This window comes from Capricornis sumatraensis, chromosome 10 (assembly GCF_032405125.1).
Source record: "Capricornis sumatraensis isolate serow.1 chromosome 10, serow.2, whole genome shotgun sequence".
NCBI lineage: Eukaryota > Metazoa > Chordata > Mammalia > Artiodactyla > Bovidae > Capricornis > Capricornis sumatraensis.
Window position 1 is genome coordinate 97,570,933 of NC_091078.1, and position 24,430 is coordinate 97,595,362.

At 45.0% G+C, this 24,430-nt stretch overlaps 1 protein-coding gene and 1 non-coding gene across 2 annotated transcripts in view; one reads left to right on the forward strand and one right to left on the reverse strand.

Annotated features, from left to right (window-relative positions):
* Window positions 1-24,430, forward strand: part of SMARCC1 (SWI/SNF related BAF chromatin remodeling complex subunit C1) — a 121,889-nt gene that overhangs the window by 94,840 nt on the left and 2,619 nt on the right. Inside the window, exons 26-27 of the mRNA XM_068982944.1 lie at window positions 7,150-7,411; window positions 21,974-22,150. Coding sequence (XP_068839045.1) covers window positions 7,150-7,411; window positions 21,974-22,150 — 439 coding nt within the window. The remainder of the gene's footprint in view (window positions 1-7,149; window positions 7,412-21,973; window positions 22,151-24,430) is intronic.
* TRNAS-GGA (transfer RNA serine (anticodon GGA)) lies at window positions 18,116-18,187 on the reverse strand. Its single transcript has one exon. It is a non-coding gene; the product is annotated as a tRNA-Ser (tRNA).

The window sequence follows — 24,430 nt, forward strand, 5'->3', positions numbered from 1 at the left end:
CACCCGAAGACTGAGATATGCAGGGTTTTAACAAGCCCCTGTTATGACTCTTGAAAGTTGAAATTGAGAAGAGCAGTCAGCTGGGAGCTGCATGTTACAACCCACGGCCTAGTGCTCTGGCCCCGGCTCTCAGTGCGCTGTCAGTCCGATCCTGCTGATCTCTGCCTACAGATCAGTAGCTTCAGGACATACTTTTTTGAATTAAACATTTGGTTTTGTTTATGTAGCAATAGGTTTCAAAAATCTTTTTTTAGACTTTCAGAATCAGATATGAAATTTCTTCTAATAACTTAAAAATCAGATGTTCTTTTGAGTCTTACTGAGAAATTAAGAGTAAGGCTGTTAACAACTCAGTATCTAGTGTAGATATTATGAATACAGCTATAATTAGAGCTCAGTAGTTTTGTTACAGCCCGTTCATAAAATACTGGTACAGGAGGAAGGTAGTTAGGGAATATACAGAGTTTGTCTAGGAACTGACAAGATGAAAACTACTGACCCCAGTTTAGGTGAGGATGCTGAGCTGGCCCTGGGTTAGAAACTCAGAGTCTGCCCAACTATGCAGCGCTCCATGCCAGACCGATGGCACACGTCATTCAAGGGAACAGGTGACAGACATGGGCTGTGTCGCAGGTTGGAGAGAGCTGGAGGGCCTGGGCCCTAGCTACAGCATTCTTACTCGAATTAAAGGGGAGGAAATACGTGGAGGCCCATGAGGATCTGTGTCTTGATTTCTTTTATAGCCTCTGGACTTGAAGCTCTCATTTGGCTAGGTATAGAAATCATGTACCTTCTGAAAAAGAGACATTGTAGGAAGCTGTGAGAAACCTTCAGGAAGTGAGAGAGTAGATGAGAGATTGACACAAAGATACTGCATGAGGTAAATGAGGCCAAGGGAATTCAGTGGAGACTATAAAGTAAAAATTCATGTTGGCAACACAAATTGTCTGATCATAGTTGTTTCAGTCATGGCTTTCTCAGGCAAACATACCTTGTTTATTTCTATGAGATTTAGAAATTCTGCCGTTTGAGAAAGTCAGGTCATCCGTTTGGCATGGAAGGCTGCACAGTTGGGCAGACTCTCTGAGTTTCTAACCCAGGGCCAGCTCAGCGTCCTCACCTTAACTGGGGTCAGTAGTTTTCATCTTGTCGGTTCCCAGACAAGCTCTGTATATTCCCTAACTGCCTATTTTTATTTCACCTGAGCTCTGCACGCCTTGGCCAGAGAGCCTGCATCCCACCCTAGAAAGTACAGACTTTGGCCCTGGAGGCACCTGACACATTCCCATAAAGTACCTAAAAAATCTTACAGGAAGACTGCTGCTAGAGCAATATAGTATACCACACAGCCACATATATTACCTTACAGGAAGGGAAGGAATATGGGGAGAGATGCTGCAGTTAAAGGTACATTTTAAGTTTTAATGATGTCAGTAGTTAAGTTTGAAAGAATTGTGAGCTCGACTTTCAAGGTAGTTAAAATGTGGTTAAATAGTTGCCAACTTGAAAGGTCATCCATGAGCTAAAAGATGGGACAGTTTCGGGATTGCCTCCGATTGTCAAGATCTTTCTGGTAGAGGAAGGACTGATCTGAGCTGGTTATTTTTTTAAAAAATGCCCCAAATGCAAAACTGTGAAGAGGAAGGTGTGATTGCTAAGACCAAGAGTCTCCTTAGACTACTTAGATCTACTGCCTAGATCTGGCAGTATTCATGGCATAGACAGTGGATTAAGTTCATTTGTTCATTTAGCAAATGTTTATTGAACACCTACTTTGTTCTAGGCATGTTATGTACTGTGGATACACTGGTGAATAAAACTGTTTGCCTTACTTAGTAGACCTTAAATATTAATGAAGGATGCTGGATGCCATGTGCTGTGTATTTGTACGCGTGTGTATTACTGTGTATGTATACATACCATTATGTTTCAGGATGGGTAGGTGAGACTGAGAGAGGCAAGGGAAGGGTTTGCATATCAACTGATGTCATCTGAGTAGGCCTTGGCAAACTGACAATTGGGTGAATGTCTTTAAGGCCTAGAAACAGCCAGTATCAGAGACTCTTGAGGCTGGAGCGTGACTGACATGTTTGAAACTAAGGAGTAGGCGGGTGGGCGGGAGTTAGGAGGGAACAGCATGAAGTCAGGGACAGTGGTGCTCTAAATCACAGAAGTCTCTTATGACAAATTAAGGAAAAATTAGCAAAAAAAGTTAATTTTATACTGCCGCAGAAGAATAGTTTCTTGTGTATTTGTATTGACAGTACTTCATCTCTGTGCGTGTGTGTGTGCTAAGTCACTTCAGTTGTGTCCGACTCTGTGACCCTAGAGTTGGACGCGGGACTGCAGTCCACCAGGCTGCTCTGTGGGGTTCTCCAGGCAAGAATACTGGAGTGGGTGGCCATGCCCTTCTCCAGGGTATCTTCCCAGCCCAGGGATCAAACCCAGATCTCCTGCGGCAACTGCATTGCAGGCGGTTTCTTCATACCTCTGAGCCACTGGGGTAGCCCCCTTTCATCTTTGTACTGCCTGTCATGTAATTGAATCTAATGGTAGACAGGCACTGTGACATTATGGATAGTTTTATCTGAGATTAAGAAAGCTATACTTAGAAGCGAGTTTACTTGAAAAGACACAGGGCTTCAGGCAGCAGGCACTTTACAAGGACTTTACAGGTGACCGGTCGCAAAAATGATGTCAGCTCCGCTTTGGGATTTCCACCTCCAGAAGCAGGTGTGGAAGCAGAAAGATGCAGTTGAGTTGTTTTGTTTTTCCAGAGGTGTACAAAGGAATGATTATGCCCACTTATTTCTTAAGTGGATTTCTGTTCATTGATATCAAACCTTTCAAAGGAAGGTGTGTTTGTTTACTTCGGTTCTGAGGCCAACTAGTCAGAGGCTTCAGGGCTCTGCTACTACCCTTGGCAGTGTAGATGGATTTTTGAGGCCGCCACTTTCTTTTACTGTTTCCCACCCCTCCTCCCTGTCCTATGCAAATGAAGTTGGGAGAGAAGCTCTGTGTGAACTTCAGCTGCAGTTGCAGCTGTGTGTGCGTTTGGGGTCTTGTTGTAGAAAAGTGCTCTGTTGTGTTCCGGTTCTGCTTGGATTTGCTGCTTTATACATACACGGCATCGGAATGAAGAGGGAGAGGAAGGCAGAGTTTGAATGCTCTGGGGGTCGAGGATGTCTTCCGATCAGAGCCACAGGCAGCTTTGTATGATATTGGGTTCCCTAGACCCATATTGGAGCCGCGAGAGAAAGTGAACAGATTCATTAGCTCCCTGTTTACAGGAGTAATCTACACTATTTGGCTTAGCCGTGGGGAGTTATCTGTAGTCTTTGATCATAGAAAAAGGAGAAAAGAAAGTCAGGTTATCTGAAGCATGTTACTTGGTCAGTTTTAGTGTTGTGTTTTGTGGTTACACAAATAATATGAATACATTAAAAAGTGACTTCAAATTTATTCCTAGGAATAATCACTGTTAATAATTTAGTGTCTTCCAGAACATTTCCAATGAGTAGATAATGTTTGTTTGTGACCACAGTGTTTTTATATATATATATAATTGATAGAAATATTATTGCAACTTGTTTCTTTTCTAGTCAGTGTATCTCAGACATAAATGTACATCAAAAATAATACATTAATGACTGTCCTTATACAAACATACATACAGTTTTCTAGCACAGATGTCCACATATAGAATCGCTGGATTATTGGTTTTGTGAATTTCAAGTTTGCTCAGAACTATTGTGCTCTCCTCAAAAATTCACAGTTCACATTCACATTTGATTGCCACAGAAGTGGCAGTTAGATTGCGTAACAGTGGTGGTGCTAGTGGTATAGAACCCACTTGCCAGGGCAGGTTAGGTGTAAGAGATGTTCAATCCCTGGGTTGGGAAGATCACCTGGAGGAGGGCACGGCAACCCACTCCAGTGTTCCTGCCTGGGGAATCCCATGAACAGAGGAGCCTGGCGGGCTACAGTTCATAGAGCCACACAGAGTTGGACACAACTGAAGCAACTTTAGCATGCAGGCAGCAATAGTCAGTTACCTGTAACAAGAGAGATTCCTTTTGTATGGTGGGGCCAGTATGTGTCCATAAGCTCTGCTGCAGGCTCCCCAGAACAGAAGTGGTCCTCCTGGAGCCAGCTGGTAACCTGCCGTGAACATTGCTCTCACTTCACAGGAGCTGTTCGTTGCACATTTAATCTAAAGCTTAAATTGGGTTCTTTCCAGGTGTGTGTGTATGTGTATATATGTGTATGTGTATATTTAATCACATCCTTTTTAATTCTTCTAATTATCATTTAATTACTTTGTATGTTTTGAAGTGATAATTGAAGCTCATGAGAAAATAGTATAATTGAGGTCAGTTCATTTTAGAGAAGGACTGGACTTCCCTGGTGGCTCAGATGGTAAAGCACCATCTGCCTACTATGTGGGAGACCTGGGTTCAATCCCTGGGTCGGGAAGATCTCCTGGAGAAGGAAATGGCAACCCACTCCAGTATTCTTACCTGGAAAACCCCATGGATGGAGGAACCTGGCAGGCTACAGTCCATGGGGTTGCAAAGAGTCAGATGCCTGAGCAACTTCACTAGACAAAGAAGGTGGGGCAGATTTTTATCTTCAAGATTAATGCTTTGATACTAAGGTCAGCTCCTGAAGAAAGGCTAGTTTGATTTAAAAACAAACAAACACGGAGATAGGTAAAATTTCCCTTCAGAGACACAAAATCTCCCTCCAGTAACAGTTCAGCTTTTTATAAAGCAAATCTTGACCTATATTCTAGAGTTCTTACATAACTGCAGGACTTCAGCCAAGCTGTTCAGAGCAATAGTGGCTCAACAGGAACATAGGTTGAGGTCCTTTTCTGGCAACCTCGTAAGTCTAACTTCAGGGTAGTGCTAAATTTCCTGGAAAGAACGGTTAGAAGAAAGCAAAACCTAGGACATATGGTCAGAATCTTTAGATTTCTCTCTCTTTTTTTTGTTTGATTTATCTTTTACCTCCATTATCTCACTGATTAGTCATCTTGCAGAGCTGGACTTCCAGAGGATTCTCTGGCTGTTGAGAATTTTGTTCTCTTACAGCTCCCTTCCAATTCTGAAAAGAAGGGTATGTTACTGAGCCGGCTCCTGCCTCTTCCGGTCACTGTTAGGAAGAGCCCCCACCAGCCTGTTAGACCATGGTAGCAGTAGCACCCTGTCTCCTCTCTCCTGATCACCCTCTACTGCTGCTAAGTCGCTTCAGTTGTGTCCAACTCTGCGCGACCCCATAGACGGCAGCCCACCAGGCTCCCCTGTCCCTGGGATTCTCCAGGCAAGAGCACTGGAGTGGGTTGCCATGTCCTTCTCCAATGCATGAAAGTGAAAAGTGAAAGTGGAGTCGCTCAGTTGTGTCCGACCCTCAACGACCCCATGGACTGCAGCCTACCAGGCTCCTCCGTCCATGAGATTTTCCAAGCAAGAGTACTGGTGTGGGGTGCCATCGCCTTCTCCACCTGATCACCCTCAACCACTCACAGAATCCTTTTGTTTCAGATCTCCATCTCCCAAGGGAGACTCTCTGCAAGCCAGCTAAACACACTCATGGTATAAGTGTTGCCATCTGTTCTCTCCCTTTCTTCTCCTCCTCACCTGGCCATGCTGGTTGGCTTCACGCTGTGTCCACGGCCTGTCTTCCCACACCCAGTCCATCTGTGGATGTTCCCTCCTGGCTAACTCCTGACAGCCAGTGAAGCTTCTCACTAGGCTCCTTAGGGACTTCTCCCCAAGCTGCTCTCTGCTAAGAGCCCAGATTCGCAAGCAAATACTCATGCATATTCTACCTAGATTTTGCTAAAGATAGTATGTAGTATTTATCTATAAAACTGACTGCTCCTGAAAGCCAAAACGTTCCATTTCCTTAACTTGGAGTAGTGCTCTCCAGCAGCAATGTAGTGAGCCATATATTTAATTTAAAATTTTCTAGTAGCCACATTAAAAAAAAACAATAAAATCATAAAGATAGTTTGTTTAATGCAATATATGTATGTTATTCTTAACATGTAATCAGTATGAAAAGTTAATTTTTTTCAGATTTCAAAATTCATTGCAGGTGTTACATTGATAGTACATCTCCTTTCAGATTAGCCACATTTCAAGTGCCCAAGAGCCATTGTGGCTGCTATAGATAAATGCCTCCCAGTGAATAAGATCTTGCTCTCGACAATGGTGGGGTAGAACATTATAGAGTAGAAATAGATCAAACCCTCCTTATGATCTTTATAATGCTTACTTCTAGAAACCTGAATTTTTATTTTTGTTCATGTTAAAGATGATTTTTCTCTGTCAGCTTTGGGTTTAAATTAATTTTGATGGCTTTTAAGGTGACCACCCATTCTGTGCTACTGTTTGGCATATGGTTTCTGAATTTTCTAGCATATATAATAACTTACTTCTCTTATTTCTCTGTATTTTAATTTGGGTCCCAGAAAGATTATCTTGAATACTGAAATGCTTATTTTCTTCAGACCACGAGTCATGTAAATTTTTATTTAGACTTTGAAAATATGCTTTGAATGTGTCACCCAGTATAATTTTGGCTACTTGGAAGCTAAGATTTACAGTAGCAGTGCCAAAGTTCCATCGAGAAGATGTGTATCTTTTCAGCTAAGGCCACGTCCACTCGTGCAGAGGATTTAACTGTGATGTCACATTCTAAAATAGTAGCCAAAAAGGATCACTTTCAGAAGAGAGCACCTAAAATGGTTGGACTTGAAATACTAGTATCTTAAGGAACTATCAAGAGGACAAGAGATGCTTGTGTCACCTAAGAGAGTAAGGCGGTCATGGAAGCTATTTTTTAAATATCTGAGGGCCTGCCAACAAAGGGATTACCTGTGTGCTGAGTACAGTTGCCCCACATGGGGTGAAAGTTCCAAGGAAAGGCAAATCTTACACTTAACATAGAGAAAAGCTTGACTTCAGTGCTACTCAAGAAGCAGCGCCTTTTCTCTGACTGTGGTGGTTGCAGGAGAGGAGGTGACTATGTAACGGTGATGAGGTTTGGGGAACTTTGGCACCGTGTGGATGTCCTGTGTTGGCATCCAATCCTGAGAGCCTCTCCTGGTGTCATTTCTCTTCCCCTTTCTTTTCTTAACAGTTAGAACAACAGAGGCAGCAGTTGCTTACGGAGCGCCAGAACTTCCACATGGAGCAGCTGAAATACGCTGAGTTGCGAGCCCGACAGCAAATGGAACAGCAGCAGCATGGGCCGAACCCTCAACAGGCACACCAGCACTCAGGAGGACCCGGCCTGGCACCGCTGGGAGCAGCAGGACATCCCGGCATGATGCCTCATCAGCAGCCCCCTCCCTACCCTCTGATGCACCACCAGATGCCGCCGCCTCATCCACCCCAGCCAGGTGAGAGGAAGCTGCTCACAGATGTGGCTGGGCTCATCCCTATGCTCGGAGCATGAGAGGGGCAGACCTCACTGTTGGGGATTTCTGACTGAGACTGGGCAGCATGTCCATCGTCATCCAGGACGTGGGAGACAAGTGAATCTGGCTTTGTAGCCATCACCACATGAAGCCTGCTGGGTTCTGTTTCCAGGGTCCTCTTGGCATGATGCCTTTTTCTTGGATAGGTCGCCAGTATATCCCAAAAGTTCCTTAAAAATTCATCCTTGGATTGTCTACGCTGTTTTTTCATTGACATTTCAGAGTACAGTGATCTCCTAAGATGCATTTTCAGTGATCATCACCTTTGTGCCATTCTTAGCTTTTTGTTGTAGAAGTCTTCTGCAGGCGAAAGTAGAATAGTGTATTAAGCCTCCAAATACCTATGACACAGCTTCACTTCATGTGTTGGAGAAATCTAGGCCTGTGGCTGTGCCCGATTATGCACTCAAGGTGCATGGTGTCATTTCACATGGCCTTCTCCCCTCTTTCCTCCTCCCACACATCTCCCAAAAATAAACCACAGGATGGCGCTGGATATTTTCGCAGGTTTAGGGTCACTTTGGGGATGCAGACATTTTTCCTGTGGTGTCCGTTCGTTCTTGGTGACATTCAGGTTTGCCAGTGGTTTTGGTGTTCCTAAGTTCCCCATTAAATGACTCACTTAAGATTTCACCTGCCAATGAGAATTGCTTCCTAGATCAGTTATTTCATCAGGTGTTGCCAAATGTAAGATTTCTGAATTAATTGTCCTTTCTGCCTTTATTTATATTCAGTGATTTGTTAGCAGTGATTCTTTTGTTACAAAAGCTTTTATTCACCAGTCATTTTATTACCCTGAAAACTAGTCCTTGCAAGAAAGCCTGGATAAATGCTTCATTCTTTACCTTCAGTCATCTGAGTAATGAGTCCTCCCTCCTCCCCCAAGCCACCCCTCCACTCGCCCACAAAGAGTCTCCAAAGGTGACCGATAAGGATTTTTCTGTTGCGTGTGTATGCTTTTAGTATTGTGAATTTGTATGTCCTGTATTTTTATGTGTTTCAATGTTATGGACCTTACTCATTTTCATTCTGAAATTGTCCCATCTTTTAGTTCATGGGTGCCCTTCAAGTGGGCAGCTTTTTACCACCTTGAAAGTCGAGCTCACAATTCTTTCAAACTTAACTACTGACATCATTAAAACTTAAAATGTACCTTTAACTGCAGCATCTCTCCCCATATTCCTTCCCTTCCTTTAAGGTAATATATGTGGCTGTGTGGTGTACTATATTGCTCTAGCAACAGTCTTCCTGTAAGATTTTTTAGGTACTTTATGGGAATGTGTCAGGTGCCTCCAGGGCCAAAGTCTGTACTTTCTAGGGTGGGATGCAGGCTCTCTGGCCAAGGCGTGCAGAGCTCAGGTGAAATAAAAATAGAAAGATCCTTGGAAGCCTGAGAAGATTCTCATTGTTACTAATGTCGGTTGACCTGACTTCTCAAATGGCAGAATTTCTAAATCTCATAGAAATAAACAAGGTATGTTTGCCTGGGAAAGCCATGACTGAAACAACTACGATCTGACAGTTTATGTTACCAACATGAATTTTTACTTTACAGTCCCAGACATGTTTAGGCATTAGTTTTTATTGGCTTGACCCAAAAATGGGGCTTTCTCTCTCGCTCTTTCTCTGTCTTTCACACACACACGGACGCACGCACACACACACACACACACTCTGCACTTGTGGAGTTTACTACCACTATTAGATTGGCTGCTTGATCTGTGTGACATTTGTGAAGATAGTTTCAGAAGTCTGCCAGGCTCATGACACAGGATTGCTTTACTTCTCAGTCCTTCTGTCTGTCTGCTTGAGTGGGTCTTAAAATCTAATTTTCTAACAGAATGATGATCCCAAAGTGATTTTTTTTCAAAAACAGTTATTTTAAATTTTTCTTTAAACTCTTGGGATAAATGTTTAAGAAGAGGTTTGCTGTGGCATTTGTTCTTAATGGTGTTGAAGCATCACCATCCGCAGTAACTATTCACAGAATTTCTCAGGAAGTTCTCCACCATCTGCATTTAGAAAAAGTATCCTTCTGCCTTTTTTTCTAAATTACATCCTGGGGAGAACAGGTGTTTGTATGCCAGGCCCTTCACCCACAGTATTTTTACTTACTTCCGCTATCCTCCCTTTAGAAGGGAAGAACTAATGCATGTCAAGGCTATGTTGCCTTGCCGCACGATGGAGCCAGGCTTCCTGCCGGACTCCCTCTTATTGCAAAGTGATATCACGATGCCTCTTCCTGTGATGGAGGACCAAGGGGATTGGTAATAGACTCAGATACAGCTACATTCTTTCAGGGAGACAGTGGCGAAAAACTAGAGTTTGTAAAATAGTCTGAAGAATACAGATAGGTTATGTTTCTCTTTTTACTTAGAGAAATAGGCTTTTCTTAAGTGAATTTGGAAGAAAAGGATCATTGTGTGTCTAATGAGAGTGTTTCTGTGCCAAGCTATTCTCTCTGCCATGTGGTATGTGAGAGCTTAGTTCCCCAACCAGGGATCACACCCACACCCCCTGCAGTGGAAGTGTGAAGCCTTAATCACTGAACTGCCAAGAAAGTCCCTCTTTTCTTGAAAATTTTTTTATTGAAATGTAACATACATATGAAAAAATGAACTAGCCCTAGTAAATGCTTGATGATTTTCAACAAAGAGAACGTACCTTTGTAACCAACAGTCAGAAGACCCCTCATGAAGTCCAACACCATAGACCAGTTGGGCTGGTGGTGAATGATGCCTGGATGGGCTCTCGTCCTGGTTGTTGTCGGTTTGGCTTCTTTCACTCGACACTGCGGATGTGAGATGCATCTGCATCGTCACGACTGGTCATAGATTTGCTCTTTCTTCTTACTGCACATGTTCCACTGTGTGGCTCTGCCGTGATGTGTTATATACCATGATCCATTCTCCTGTTGATGGATGCTCGATTCTTTTCCATTTTAGTTATTAGAAATAGTGCTGCTGTGAACATGCATTTGCCCTTGTCTTTTCGAGGCATTGGTATACATTTCTGTTGTGTGCGCCCTGAAGAAGTGAAATTTGTCGTGTGCCTAGAATGAGTCTTAGGAAGTCCATGTATTCACATTAGTTGATGCTGCCAAAATTTTGCCAAAATTGTAATGCCAGTTTACATTCTCTCCCTTAGGGTACAAGAGTTCCACCACCTCAAGGTGGTCATTTTCCATAGTTTCCCCTTTTGTGGGGTTGCTTTGGAGTTTGAATATAAAAATCAGATGTGTTGGAAAGTAAAATTATGAATAATAAATTGAACCCACTAATTAAAAGCTAACTTAATATTAGCAGTTCAGAAAAGACTGGTTTTAACAGCTAAGTCTGGTACACCAGATTCTAGAAACTGGCTAAAGGGGCTTTTTGTATTAAGGCAAGCGAGGGAGTCTGTAATATTTTAGGTGGAGAACAACTTTAGTCTCTTATTTGTCACAGGTGTAAGTTCATAACTGTGAATATAGTCCTTCTGACCAATATTTCCTAGGTTTAGAAAAATTAGCAGGCCGCAACATTTATGTTATAAGCTGGGGGTAATTATCCAGGTCAGTAGACTAGCTTTTGGTATTTGGCCAGAATTTATGGTGTGTGAAGGAAGGAGAAAAATCAGCCTCTAAAAACCAGCAAAGTTGGGAAAGTGGTGAAAGATGGTCAAGTGGTAAATTTGTCCAGCTCTCTGACTTCATAGAATTTATGTTATTTTGTAGATAAAACACATGTAATCTTTCTCCACAAAATTGGCCATCAGTTCATGGTAGAACCCATTAAAATATGGCTCTGTGTTGTGAGACTGTCAAGCCCTTTTGGGCCCAAGCACCAGAGGGGCTAGTATAAACCAACACCTGTAAATATTCCATTTAGTTTGTACCTCTGCAGTCCTTCCATCCGCCCCATTAATTCATTCATGTGCTTAGAATTTTTGTATACAGAGTACATCTGTTTGCTGCTATCTGTCTTCTTGGGCTCTTACTATTTGGTCGTACCCCTTACTCACCTGCGAACTCTAGCTTTTTGTAGGTTTTTTTCTTCTCCCTGATAAAGTGTCCAAAGATGATTTGTTTTCATCAAACGAAAAGTCAAAGGAAGAATCTCCAGTGTACAGTTGGCAGGTGGAAACTGGAGGTGCCCATAGCCGTCCTTATACCACCCTTAGGTTTTGTCAATCTTCGTAAAATACACAGCACTGCACTTTGTCTTTTCATTTAAATTGAAACACAGTTTGATCTCATAGAAGTGATTCGAAAATTAAAGCCATAACTAGTTCTTCCTGCACGACTGCCTTTCTCAATTGGCACAGATGAAAGAGTCATGGCAGCCAGCAGTTCTTGAACACATGCTTGCCCACAGCCCTGGCCCACTGCATTCATGACAGCACATGGGGAGCCAAGGAGCATGGCGGGGTAGTGGCTGCTCGTCCCTGGGGTGTTCTTGATTGTGATCAAGGAGGACACCTGTTACTGTAGGGTGTCTCCCCCAGGGGCCTTGGCACCTAAAGTCATCCCTCAGTTTCCACCAGGGGTTGGTTCGGGACCCCGGTCGGGGGTGCATGAGTATCTATAGATGCACACGTCTCTTAAAGAAAATGATACTGAACAGTGAATACAGTCAGCCCTCCATATCCTCAGATGCCGATCCCATGGATACGGAGGAGCAGAGGGCCAAGTGTATTTTAGGGAGATTGCCTAAAAATCTAGGATGTGAGTGCAGTGTAAGCTCTGCCTTCCCCTTGGGCTTTTAATAGTAAATGAGGTGCTCTTGAGTATTCATGCCTCACGGATCTGGAGTGAGCCGCCTGCATTGGGGAAGCCTTTTTTTGTGTTTCTGTATGTGAAAAATGGAGAGAAAAGGACATGTTGGTTTAAATAACCTGTATCATTTCCTCATTAATAGTGTAAGAATTTTTAGAAGTGCGGCGCTCCCCCCCCCCAAAATCAGAGTAGGAATTGATCTGATCTAGTGAGAACTCAGGGATGATAGAGATGTGTTAATAATAAAACTAGAATATTTTGCATCAATGAATAAAATACTGGTTGTTCAATGAAATTTCCAAGCAAGGCATTAAGTACTTGACTTTCAGGCCCCCACATTAGATCCACTTACACAACCCTCCCTGTGGGAAGTAGTGCTCAGGAAAGGATTACAGCCACTCACTACTTCCTAGCCTTTCTCTCCCCCCAACTCAGAGCCCCACACTTCAAAGGGAACTGGACCAGCTCATCACGGCAGCCAAGTTTTTATTATCTGCGGTGCCTTGGGTCCTACTCGCATCATGTGATAACAAGGCTGCCGTGCCGCTTTCCGGAGTGGCAGGTTATCCCCACAGAGAGAACAGTGAGGGCACAGTCTTCAACAAAGAGCGTCTGTGGGCCTCCCCCCTCCCGGAAGCTGCCTCCGGGGAGCCCCGGCTTCCCCTCACTTGGCCCTCATGGTTATTTCCGTTCTCTGGGGGACTCGCCAGCGGGTGTGTTGTGGGTGGTTAGAAACAGCAAGGAAATGTGCTTCTGGTTGGAAGTTCATGGCTTCCCTTTCGTTGTTTTGTGTTCTTTTACCCACCTGCCTCTCCCATCCCAGAGAATAAATACGAAGTCCTTAGATGATACTCTGTTGAGTGTGATGGCTGTAACACTTCAGTATAAGGTCTAATAAACCTGAGAGTGAGAGGAGTTTTCCACTAGGCAAAGCCTAATTTTAGCAAACCTTCCAATTTTTCAGGCTTCAGATGCCTACTGCTTTAAAAAAAAAAAAAATCTCGTATGTAGGTCAGACTCCCACCAGTTTATGCTTTGATGCTGCTGTTCTGAAGCCACATCTCTCTCTCACCTCCCTCTCTACTGGAAAAGGAAGCACCTGAGATTTTTTTTTTTTTCCCTTAATAAAAATACATGCCCACACCCTTCATTTTGTTTGGTAAGGCCTGCCCCTATTCATTTTGGGTACCTGTGAGCCAGACTTCTTAATGTTCAGTAAAAATGAAATGCCTTCACATCTTGTCATCCACTTAAAAATGATGAGACCTATATCAAAAACCAGAAAAGCCAAGGATGTTTAGATCGCAAAAGAACAGGGGATGACTTATAAGAAGTTGGTTTTTGGCTTCTCCTCAGTCCTCTTAAACTCTACCCCTCTTCAAATTTTGTCCTTAGAAATTAGCTTTTCCAGGGAAAGGAATACCCTTCTAAGGCAGGATGATGTACAGGAAAGGACAATGAACCTTGGGGTCAGACAGCTCAGTCCCTTGTTCCTTGTGACTTGAGACCAAATTCCATTGCCTCTCTGACTTCATTTCCTTAATTATAGTCTGGGCCCTCTCTTTCAGTCTTTCTAACAACCTGAAAGATTCCATGAGGTCCCTGTCATTGCCTGCAAGTGACACACCCCAACTCAGAGCAGCATTCTGTCTCCTCGCTATCTGTTCTCTAAATCCACTGCCCTGGGCACACCAGCGCCTCCGGATGGCACAGAGACATTGCCTCACTCATAGTGTTCCTTGCTTTCCTGAGGAATGTCTGTCTGTGCAAAGTCCCACAAGCAGAAGTAAACTGTTGTTCCTCTAGTCCTCCCTTTCTGGTGCCAGCTCTTCCCAAGGAGCCATTGTCTTCTCATACCTTAAATACCAGTACTCCGGTGGCTTTATGGCTCCGTTTATGACAGGAGGATAGAGGAACTCTGTTGTACAGAAAGCTTCAGGATTTATTGCAAAAGAAAGGGTTTGTTGTTTCGCTTTCCAGCTGTTGGGTATATAGTTTGGTCTTAAAAGCCTAGAGCGCCCCCAGCTTGTTGTTATACAGATTTAGGGTAATAGAGGAGTCAACCACTGCCTCTGAGCAGGTGGCTTGGAAGCAGCACTTACAGCTTATCCCGGTGTTGCTTTAGTAGATAGCACCTTGTGAAAGTTGAAAATGTCAGTTGCTCAGTTGTGTTCAACTTTTTGCGACCCCATGGACTAGCCCACGAGGCTCCTCTGTCCATGGGATTCTCCAGGCAAGAATGCTGGAGTGGGGATTCTGTCCATGGGATTCTCCGGGGGATCTTCCCGACCCAGGGATGGAACCCGCGTCTTCTGCATTCCAGGCAGATCCTTTACCATCTGAGCCACCAGGGAAGCCTGTGCGTCTGTGTTAATGGGCCACTGATTCCCCTCTCGCCAGGACTGTTTCTGAAGCTAAGTGTTTAGTGCAACAGGGTTTCCACCATATAGTCTACTGGAAGATGGATGCTCCACACTTTCATCCTCAGAGTGCTGTGTTACGGGCACCATGTCTGGAGCCAGAGCCCCTAGGTCAGAGCCAGGCTCCCTTACTTATGACATTGGATGAGCTACTCAGTCTTTGTCTTCTCCTTTCATAAACATGGTAACTCATAGGAACAGAAATGTAGGGGTTTCACATTTCTGGGAGCTGCTGGAGCAAGGTCATGCTTCCCTCCAGGAGCTCTCAGGGAGATCTGTTCCTTGCCTCTTCCAGCTTCTGGTAGCTGGTAGCTTTCCTTGGCTTATGGCCACACCTCTTTATGGCCACTCCATCTTTATCTTCCTTCCTGTCCCTGTGTCTTTTCCTCCATGTGTCCCTTATGAGGACACTCAGCATTAGATGTAGGGCCCACTGAGATAATCTAGGGTGACTGCAAGATCCTCAGCTAAAATCTGCAAAGATGCTTTTTCCAAATATGGTTACATTTACAGGTTCCAGGTATTAGAATGTGTGTGTATGTGTTTGGAGGCCACCATCCCACCCACTGCAAGGTGCCAGCAAGTATGTTTGTTAGAGTTATATATTGCAGGAGGCAGAGCAGTCTCTTTACTGTTGATACAGTGAAGAAGAAAACATGGTGCTTGGAATTAGTTTATATCATTTTTTTTTTAATGCTGACTGGTACATGAAGTCCTTTCACATGACCTGTTGGATTTGAGCACAGAATAGTATGGTAAAGAATTAGATTTAGAATCAAAAGACTTGGATCTGATTCCTCTTAAAAGTTTGAAGACCGTAAAGAAATCTCTTAATTTTTTCTGAGCTGCTGTCTACTCTAACTTGAGAATGTTTGTTCTTCCTCTCATAAGGCAGAGCCATAGACATAGTAAGGCATCATAGCAAACCATTTCCCTGATCGTACAGAGAACTGGATGTTAGAGTACAGCATGTATTTAGCATTGCTGTTTATAGTAATCTCAGGAAACTGAGGCTTGGGTCATCTTAAACAGCTTGTCCAGAACCGCTCATCTAGGTCAGCGTGAAGTGGAGATCGCACTGTTCAGTTTGCAGTCTCGTTCATCTCTGCTTTCCCTGTTGAGAATGGTATTGTAGGGGCTTCCCTGCTAGCTCAGTTGGTGAAGCATCCGCCTGCAATGCAGGAGACCCCAGTTTGATTCCTGGGTTGGGAAGATCCACTGGAGAAGGGATAGGCTATCCACTCCAGTATTCTTGGGCTTCCCTTGTGGCTCAGCTGGTGAAGAATCTGCCTGCAATGCGAGAGACTTGGGTTCGATCCCTGGGTTGGGACGATCCCCTGGAGAAGGGAAAGGCTACCCACCCCAGTATTCTGGCCTGGAGAATTCCATGGTCTTTATAGTCCATGGTGTCACAAAGAGTCAGACGTGACTGAGCAACTTTCACCAGTACTTTCCTCTTTGAGAGTGTTACTGGATGGCTTACTGACGGGTGTGCTCACTGGTCAGCCAGGAGTTTGGGCAGCCCATACCTTGCTCAAGATATCACAGTGGAAAACTCTTCTGTGCTGCTGCAGATAAGAATGGTTAGCACTGAGCAGTTATGTGTCCGTTCACTTAGCATACACCTGGTCTGTGCTCTTCCTTCTTTCTTTCTCTCTTACTCAGTCTGACCTTTTTGTAAAGGCATTCTTCAGTGCTCTAATGTCAGTTTTCCAGAGAGAGAGATCTGAGAAGGGCTAGCAAAATGTTCTTCCTAACTTGCTCAAAGGCCTCTTGTCCAGGTTGAACTGGGTAGAAGGGGGCAGTCTGTACCCATTAACAACCATGAGCTGTATTATCTGCTCTAGTGAACAGCTTCCATTCATCACAGCAAGTCCATTAAAAGGGTTCTTTCATCTCCAGGTTGAGATTTTGTAGGTCTGGACTCAAACTAGGCCTCCTGTCCCCAACAAAGCAAAGATCCCTCTTCTCTCCCTGCTCACCACCTGGAGTACCAGTAGAGAATCAGTAGAGACAGAGAGTTTCCTAGGTGGCTCACCGGTAAAGAATCCGCCTGCCAAGCAGGAGACACAAGTTCAGTCCCTCGGTCTGAAAGATCCCCTGGAGAAGAAGGTGGCAACTCACTTCAGTACTCTTGCCACAGAAATGCCATGGACAGAGGAACCTGGTGGGCTGCAGTCCATGGGGTTGCAAAGAGTCAGACGAGACTGAGCGAGTATATGACAACAGTAACGAGATTCAGAGAGCGGGAAACAAAGCCTTGTGTTTAGTAATGACCTCGCACGTGTGTGGTAAGAAGGAAACTGGGAGAGTTCCAGAGGACTGACCCTAATTCTCAGAATAATGAGGCTCTGTGTGTGCTGCTTACCTCCCATTGGAAACTTTGAGGGTTCTGCGCCTTCCCTTCGCCCCATCTCAGCGTTCCACTGGAATGGCAGCCAGTGACGTACCTCCTGACCGCAGAGTGAAAGTCCTTCCCCATTCTCTGCACTGCACATGCCAGTCAGATGCCAGACTCCCATTTTTTCTCCTTCTCAACTTCATGCTTGCCCCCTTCCTCTTCCTCATTCTCTCATCCATCTCCAGGATGTCTGTAGGGTGCTGTTCCCAGCTCTTTTCCGCTCAACCTGCCCTCATTCAGCCCCTACTTCTCTGCAAAAGCTCTTCTAGACTCAGACTCCTCTGCATTCCTTCTTTAAAAAAAAAAAAAAAAGCCATTTCTTTAAGGATGTGCTGGGTCTTCGTTGCCGCATGTGGGCTTTCTTTAGTTGCAGCTCACGGGAGTTACTCTCTAGTTGTGGTGCATGGGCTTCTCGGCTTTTCTGTTGCTGAGCACGGGCTCTAGGGTGCAAGAGCTTCAGTAGTTGTGGCTCCCCGGCTCTAGAGCGTGGGCTCAGTAGTTGTGGCTCACAGGCTTAGTTGCTCCAGGGCATGTGGGGTCTTCCTGGACCAGGGATCAAACCCATGGCTCCTTCACTGGCAGGCAGATTCTTTACCACTGAGCCACCAAGGGCACCTCTCCCCATCCCTCCTTATCGCTTTGCATCACACAGAAAATCAGGCGCTTCTCCAGAACCCTTTAGCCAGGCCCCTGTAGCCTTACTGGCCACGTCTTTCACCTCGTTCTGTGTGCTTGACTCATCCAATCCCTTGTGCCTTGATTCGTGTAGACAGACCAAGCATGGACAGTTTAGTTCTAACCTGGGAATTTTTTTTTTTTCAATAATCTTTTGAGCTCATTACTCCTACATGTACTGCAGGTGGTAGATAGTAAGGTGATGTAGTTATCTCAGAGGGGAGGGCAAGTATGAAGAAAGTGAAAGTGAAGTCGCTCAGTCATGTTCGACTCTTTGCGACACCATGGACTGTAGCCTGCCAGGCTCCTCCCTCCATGGGATTCTCCAGTTCAAGAGTACTGGAGTGGGATGCCATTTCCTTCTCCAGGGGATCTTCCCGACCCAGGGATTGAACCCGGGTCTCCTGCATTCCAGGCAGACGCTTTAACCTCTGAGCCACCAGGGAAGCCCAAGTATGAAGAGGCTGCATATAAATGAAACAACATTCATATTATCTTCTGACTCTGTAACTCAGGCTAGGCCTTGTGCTTACTTTAGTCTCCTGTTACCCTGTTCCTAATTCTCCTCCATTAGTTTGTATACACATCATCCAAAATCCTAAATTGTCCACAGATTGGTCTTAATTAGCCACAAGGTATCAAGTTCGTTCGCTTGCTCCTTCCACAGTTTTCCTTTGGTTTGCCTGCCTACCCTTCATGTGTCCTCATCCTTTGTATGGCTTGTAGGGCACTTGGCCTTTGTGTCTTGCATCTCTGCGTCACCCTCTCCATGTATAGACTTCAGCACTGCCTAAATCTGTCCTCGCCCTGTGGCCCAGGCCCCAGCAGCTTTAATGACATGTTCAGTGGTGTGAGGGTGGCAGTCATGTCAGCCCAGCAGCTACTCTTGCTTTCTCTAAGGAGATTTGATCAACTCGTTCTCCAGCATGTGGAGAAGACCTCTGGGGCTCTTCTGCACTTCCTCAGATTGCATAAGAGAGCAGGGGTCCCCCAGAGCCCCAGACTTGCTCTCCTGTTTATTCTGAGGCATAAGGCCAATGTATTATGTTTTTTAAAAAGCAGTCTTGGGATTTTCCTGGTGGACCAGTGGACCTCCATGCTCCTAGTGCAGGGAGCCAGGTTGAATCCCTGGTCAGGTTATTAGATCCCACTTGCCGCGACTAAGACCCAGTGTAGCCACAGGAATCAATATTTTAAAAAGCAATATTTTTAAAAATTAAAAAAAAAGTCCCCCAGAGACAATGGACCACCTCTCTTCTTGCCTCTTGTGTTTCACTGAGGTTCTCTTCATGGACACCCTGTAGTAAAAGGCTTCTCTCTGAGTCCTGGCTCAGGGAACAGACACTGGAAATAGATGGTGTGAGGCTTAAAGCTTTGTCTTTGTTAAGACAGGCCCTGAGGCTTAAAGCTTTGTCTTTGTTAAGACAGGCCCTCTTCTAAGCACTGCTAAAGAGCTCTTCACTTGAGCTGTCTCCTCTCCTGCTCTACCTCTGTTAGGTGCCAGTTAGATATCTGGTAGTGTGTGTTCCTGCTAAGTTGTTTGAGTCATGTCTGATTCTTTATGGCCCCATGGACTGCAGCATGCCAGGTTCTTCTCTCCTCCTCTACCCCCAGAGTTTGCTCAAACTCATTTATGCAGAGTGCATCATTGCTGGGCTAAAAGAAGCACAAGCTGGAATCAAGATTGCTGGGAGAAATATCAATAACCTCAGATATACAGCTGACAACACCCTTATGGCAGAAAGTGAAGAGGAACTAAAAAAGAAGCCTCTTGATGAAAGTGAAAGTGGAGAGTGAAAAAGTTGACTTAAAGCTCAACATTCAGAAAACAAAGATCATGGCATCCGGTGCCATCACTTCATGGGAAATAGATGGGGAAACAGTGTTAGACTTTATTTTGGGGGGCTCTAGAATCACTGCAGATGGTGACTGCAGCCATGAAATTAAAAGATGCTTACTCCTTGGAAGAAAAATTATGACCAACCTAGATAGCATATTGAAAAACAGAGACATTACTTTGTCAACAAAGGTCTGTCTAGTCAAGGCTATGGTTTTTCCAGTGGTCATGTATGGATGTGAGAGTTGGACTGTGAAGAAAGCTGAGCACCGAAGAATTGATGCTTTTGAACTGTGGTGTTGGGGAAGACTCTTGAGAGTCCCTTGGACTGCAAGGAGATCCAACCAGTCCATTCTGAAGGAGATCAGCCCTGGGATTTCTTTGGAAGGAATGATGCTGAAGCTGAAACTCCAATACTTTGGCCACCTCATGCAAAGAGTTGACTCATTGGAAAAGACTGATGCTGGGAGGGATTGGGGGCAGGAGGAGAAGGGGACGACAGAGGATGAGATGGCTGGATGGCATCACTGACTCAATGGACGTGAGTCTGAGTGAACTCTGGGAGTTGGTGATGGACAGGGAGGCCTGGCGTGCTGCCATTCATGGGGTCTCAAAGAGTCGGACACGACTGAGTGACTGAACTGAACTGAACTGATGTCCATTGAGTCAGTGATGCTATCTAACCATCTCATCCTCTGCTGCCCCCTTCTCTTTTTGCCTTCAATCTTTCCCAGCATCAGGGTCTTTTCCGATGAGTCGGCTTTTCCCATCAGGCAGCCAAAGTATTGGAGCTTCAACTTCAGCATCAGTCCTTCCATTTAGTCTTCAGGGTTGATTTCCTTTAGGATTTTGGCTGGTTTGATCTTTTTGCATTCCAAAGAACTCTCAAGAGTCTTCTCCAGGACCACGGTTGGAAAGGATCAGTTCTTTGATGCTCAGCCTTCTTTTGATCCAGCTCTCACATCCATTCATGACTGCTGGAAAAATCATAGCTCTATCTATACACACCTTTGTTGACAGTTATACTTCTGCTTTTTAATATATTGTCTCTCTTTGTTATAGCTTTCTTTCCAAGGAGCAAGCATCTTTTAATTTCGTTTGTTTGTAGTTTAGCCAGTCCTTGCTTTTCTTTTTGAAAATTGAAATTAAAAGGCAGGATTGGCTATCAAACCAAATCTGGTCTATCTCCTGTGTTTGTAGGGGCCATAAGATAAGAATGGCTTTTGCAGTTTAAGTAGTTGGAGAAAACTAAAAAATGTTTATGTCACATGAAAATTATGGGAAATTCACATTTCAGAGTCCATAAGGGTGTATTATAATACATGTCACCTATTTTAATGGCTTCCCTGGTGGCTCAGTGGTACAACAAATCCACCTGCCAACGCAGGAGACATGAGTTTGGGAAGATCCTGTGTCGGGAAGATCCCTTGGAGGATGAAATGGCAACCCACTCCATTGTTCTTGCCTGGAGAGTCCCATGGACAGAGGAGCCTGGCAGGCTACCGTCCATGGGTTGCGAATGAGTTGGACAGTGACTAAACAACAGCAAAACTTATTTGTTGCATATTCTCTGTCTTCATGCTACAGTAGCCAAGTTGAAAAGTTGTGACAGAGGCCATATGACCTGTGAAGTCCAAATATTTACTGTCTGGTTCTTTTCAGGAAGAGTGTGCTGAAAGTTCTGTAGGTTCAGTGTGAGGCTGAACACAGGAGGTGCTTCACCGTTCTTGTGTCCAGCGTCTCCCGTGTTTCACATCAGAGCAACAGGAAGAGACGAAGGAGTTGTCTGTCCCTCGTGTGTCTCCCCCACCATGGTTCTCCAGGGCCAGTGCTTCATGGGTGGGGGCAGAGCGAGAGATATTTTGTGTGTGAAAAGGACTTGAGACTTCCAATTAGAATCCCTTTTTAATGGTGATTTCGTGGTAGTGACCAATCCCCTTTCAGGCATACCTTCCCAGATAGCCTGTGCGTGAAGCTCGGTCTGGACTGAGCTTCAGTTCTTAGACTGTGCAGTGACTTGCTGGTAAGCCCTCCATTCCCTGTGGTCCGTGCTTCGTATTTCGTGTCCTCAGGAAGATATTTGACAATCCATTGTTCACCCAAACTCACCAGAGTGAATGCTTTCTGTTAGGATTTTTTTTGGTAAAAGCGTCTTAAAACTACCTGCCTATACCAGGGTTTAGGGTAGTCGTCGACCCCACAGAGCTGCCTCCCTCCATGCCATCCCTCCATGTCCCTGACCCCACCCTGAATTAAAAGCTAGACAAATTATTCCAGATTATTGTTCTGTTGATCTTTCAATCCTTTTGGAGGTTAGATATCTGTATTTAGCACTCTCGGGCAGTGAGTTGATTCCTGTCTTCCTTACCTTAGTACTCTGAATCTCCCTCCACAGGTCAGATACCAGGCCCAGGTTCCATGATGCCTGGACAGCCCATGCCAGGCCGCATGATGCCCACCGTTGCAGCCAGCATCCACCCCCCTGGGAGTGGCCCCACCCCTCCTGGTATGCCTCCAATCCCAGGAAACATCTTAGGACCCCGGGTACCCCTCACGGCACCTAACGGCATGTGTAAGTACCCAGGCAGGGGGAGGCACTACCCTCGGGACTTTTGGGGGAGAGCTGTACACAAGGGAGGCAAGCACCGTTTGTTCCCTCTGGGGTGTGACAGATCCCTGGACAGGATGGCCTGTGAGGGGCTCTTCTAAAAGCTGGGCTTTGGTCATTGCGCTTCAGCATCCCTGGTGGACAGGTACCCAGGTGGCGAGCACAGAGTGCTCCCAGTTAGTCGGGAGCCTTCCATAGCCTTCGTGGATGCATTCGTGACACCAAGGGCTCTGGCGAGGCCAAGGGCACACCTCACCCATGCCTGTTTGAGCCTATCTAATTTGAATCTGAATCGATACACAGAACTACTGGTAGTTATTTTCTCTACAGGAGCCTTTTATGGATTCAGGATTTAAAAGAGGTAAGTGTAAAGAAAAGAACAGGGTCTGGTTTTGTCCAATATATTGGTAGTGGCTGCTTAGACTTAGAAAGGAGTATTCAGGGCTGTGTTGAGGAGGAGTTTGAAGTCTTAGCGGGCTCCATCGAGCGGGCACATATGCTGCTGAACAGTGTCTGTGACAGTGTGCAAAACCAGCTCGGTTTCGCCATGGAGCCCTTGTTCTGCTCCAACCCTGGCCTCCAAAGGGGTGCATCAGAGCCTGGCCTGCCCTCTTACCCTGTGGACCATGGTAATGGTTCCAAAATGCAGCTGACAGTGGCCATGTACCCCGCCACATCTGTGATTCCAGGTCCTTTTAGAGGAGGACCTGGGTCCTCATGAGGTGGAGTCAGCCCGTGTTTGTTTATAGTAATACAGCTTATAATAAAATGATAATGTATTTATAATACAAAAACATAAAGTAATAATAATGAATTTATAATACAATACAGAGAGCTAGGATGCAGAGGTATTCCTGGCCTCCAGGAGCTTTAGTTGGGAAAATAAAACATGAACAAGTGGATAGTAGTGTAGGATTTATCGTAAGTTACACAAGGCTATTAAGTGGCTTGAGCTCACTATAGTTCTCTGGGAGACTTCCTAGGGCCAGGAGACAAGTGCCATCAACACAGGTGCATCTCCTTTCTCATTGGACCCCTAGGAACAAGGACAGATTTAGGTGCACAGAAGAAAGACAGCACTTGAGCCGGGTCAGTACAGGATCACAGTTGAGAAACGAGGGACTTCCTTGGTGGTCCAGTGGCTAATAGTGCGCTCCCAATGCACGGGGCCCGAGTTTGATCCCTGGTCAGGGAACTAGATCCCACATGCTGCAACTAATGATCCTGCATGCTGCAACTAACACCCGGTACAACCAAATAAATAAATTTTTTTTTAAAAGCGATCTTTGTTGTTAAGTCAAGGATCAGAGATCATAGTCTAGTGCGTACCTCTTTTCCTAGCCTTGCTGCCCCACAGGCAGTGTAAAAATGTGCTGGCTGACTGGGAGGGTTGACCACGCTGCCATCCCTGTTGCAAACATAATATCATTGGTCTTTACCACTGTCCTGTCCTGCTGATAACACCTGATTTGTATACACGATTCCATCCTGAAGGGCCCTCAGTGCAGTACCTTGAGGGTTTGGAATGTTTGGGGTGCTCCCCATCACTTCCTGCCCCAGATGAATTTCAGGGATCCTGAGCTGCTGATTTGGCTTCAGGGCATTGGGCAGGCCTCATCAGGCAAGTCACTTCCCTCTTCAGGCCTTACTTTGCTCCCCTGAAAGGTGACACTAGGGAGTAAATCGGTGGGCTTCAAAACGCTTTGAAGAGCCTTAGCAATTGGGTGGACACCTCCTGAGGGGAAGGTTGGATGAATTAGCTGGTAAGCAAGGAGGTGCTTTAATTGTTTCATTCGTTTTCATCCCTGGCAAAATCTTGAAGTTTTTAAAACCCTGGATTGAATTATCTCTATGGTTGCTTTGTACACTAAAGCAGTCAGAGTAGAAATAGGAAAGAGCTCTTTTCCTAATTGTTCCCTTCAGGACCTGACCTAGTTTTGGCCAAAAATTTAGAGACTACAGTTCAGGAGTTGCGGGGCCTCTCCAGGCTATCCAGCTTGTTGGCCGCTGCTTCAAGTCAATCTCTGTGACCCTGGTGGAGACAGTTCATAAGAGCCAACAGTTTCTGATAGGCAGTTTCGTCCCCAGCTAGGCTAGGCACTCTGAGAGAACGGAAAGAAGACACAGAACTTGTCCAGGAAGGAACTTATCATTTAACTGAAGAGAGAGAATTAGCAGTGAGAACCATTAAGATAATGATAAAATCAAAATATAATTAAGTTCTGCAAAGGTCTGGAGGAATTG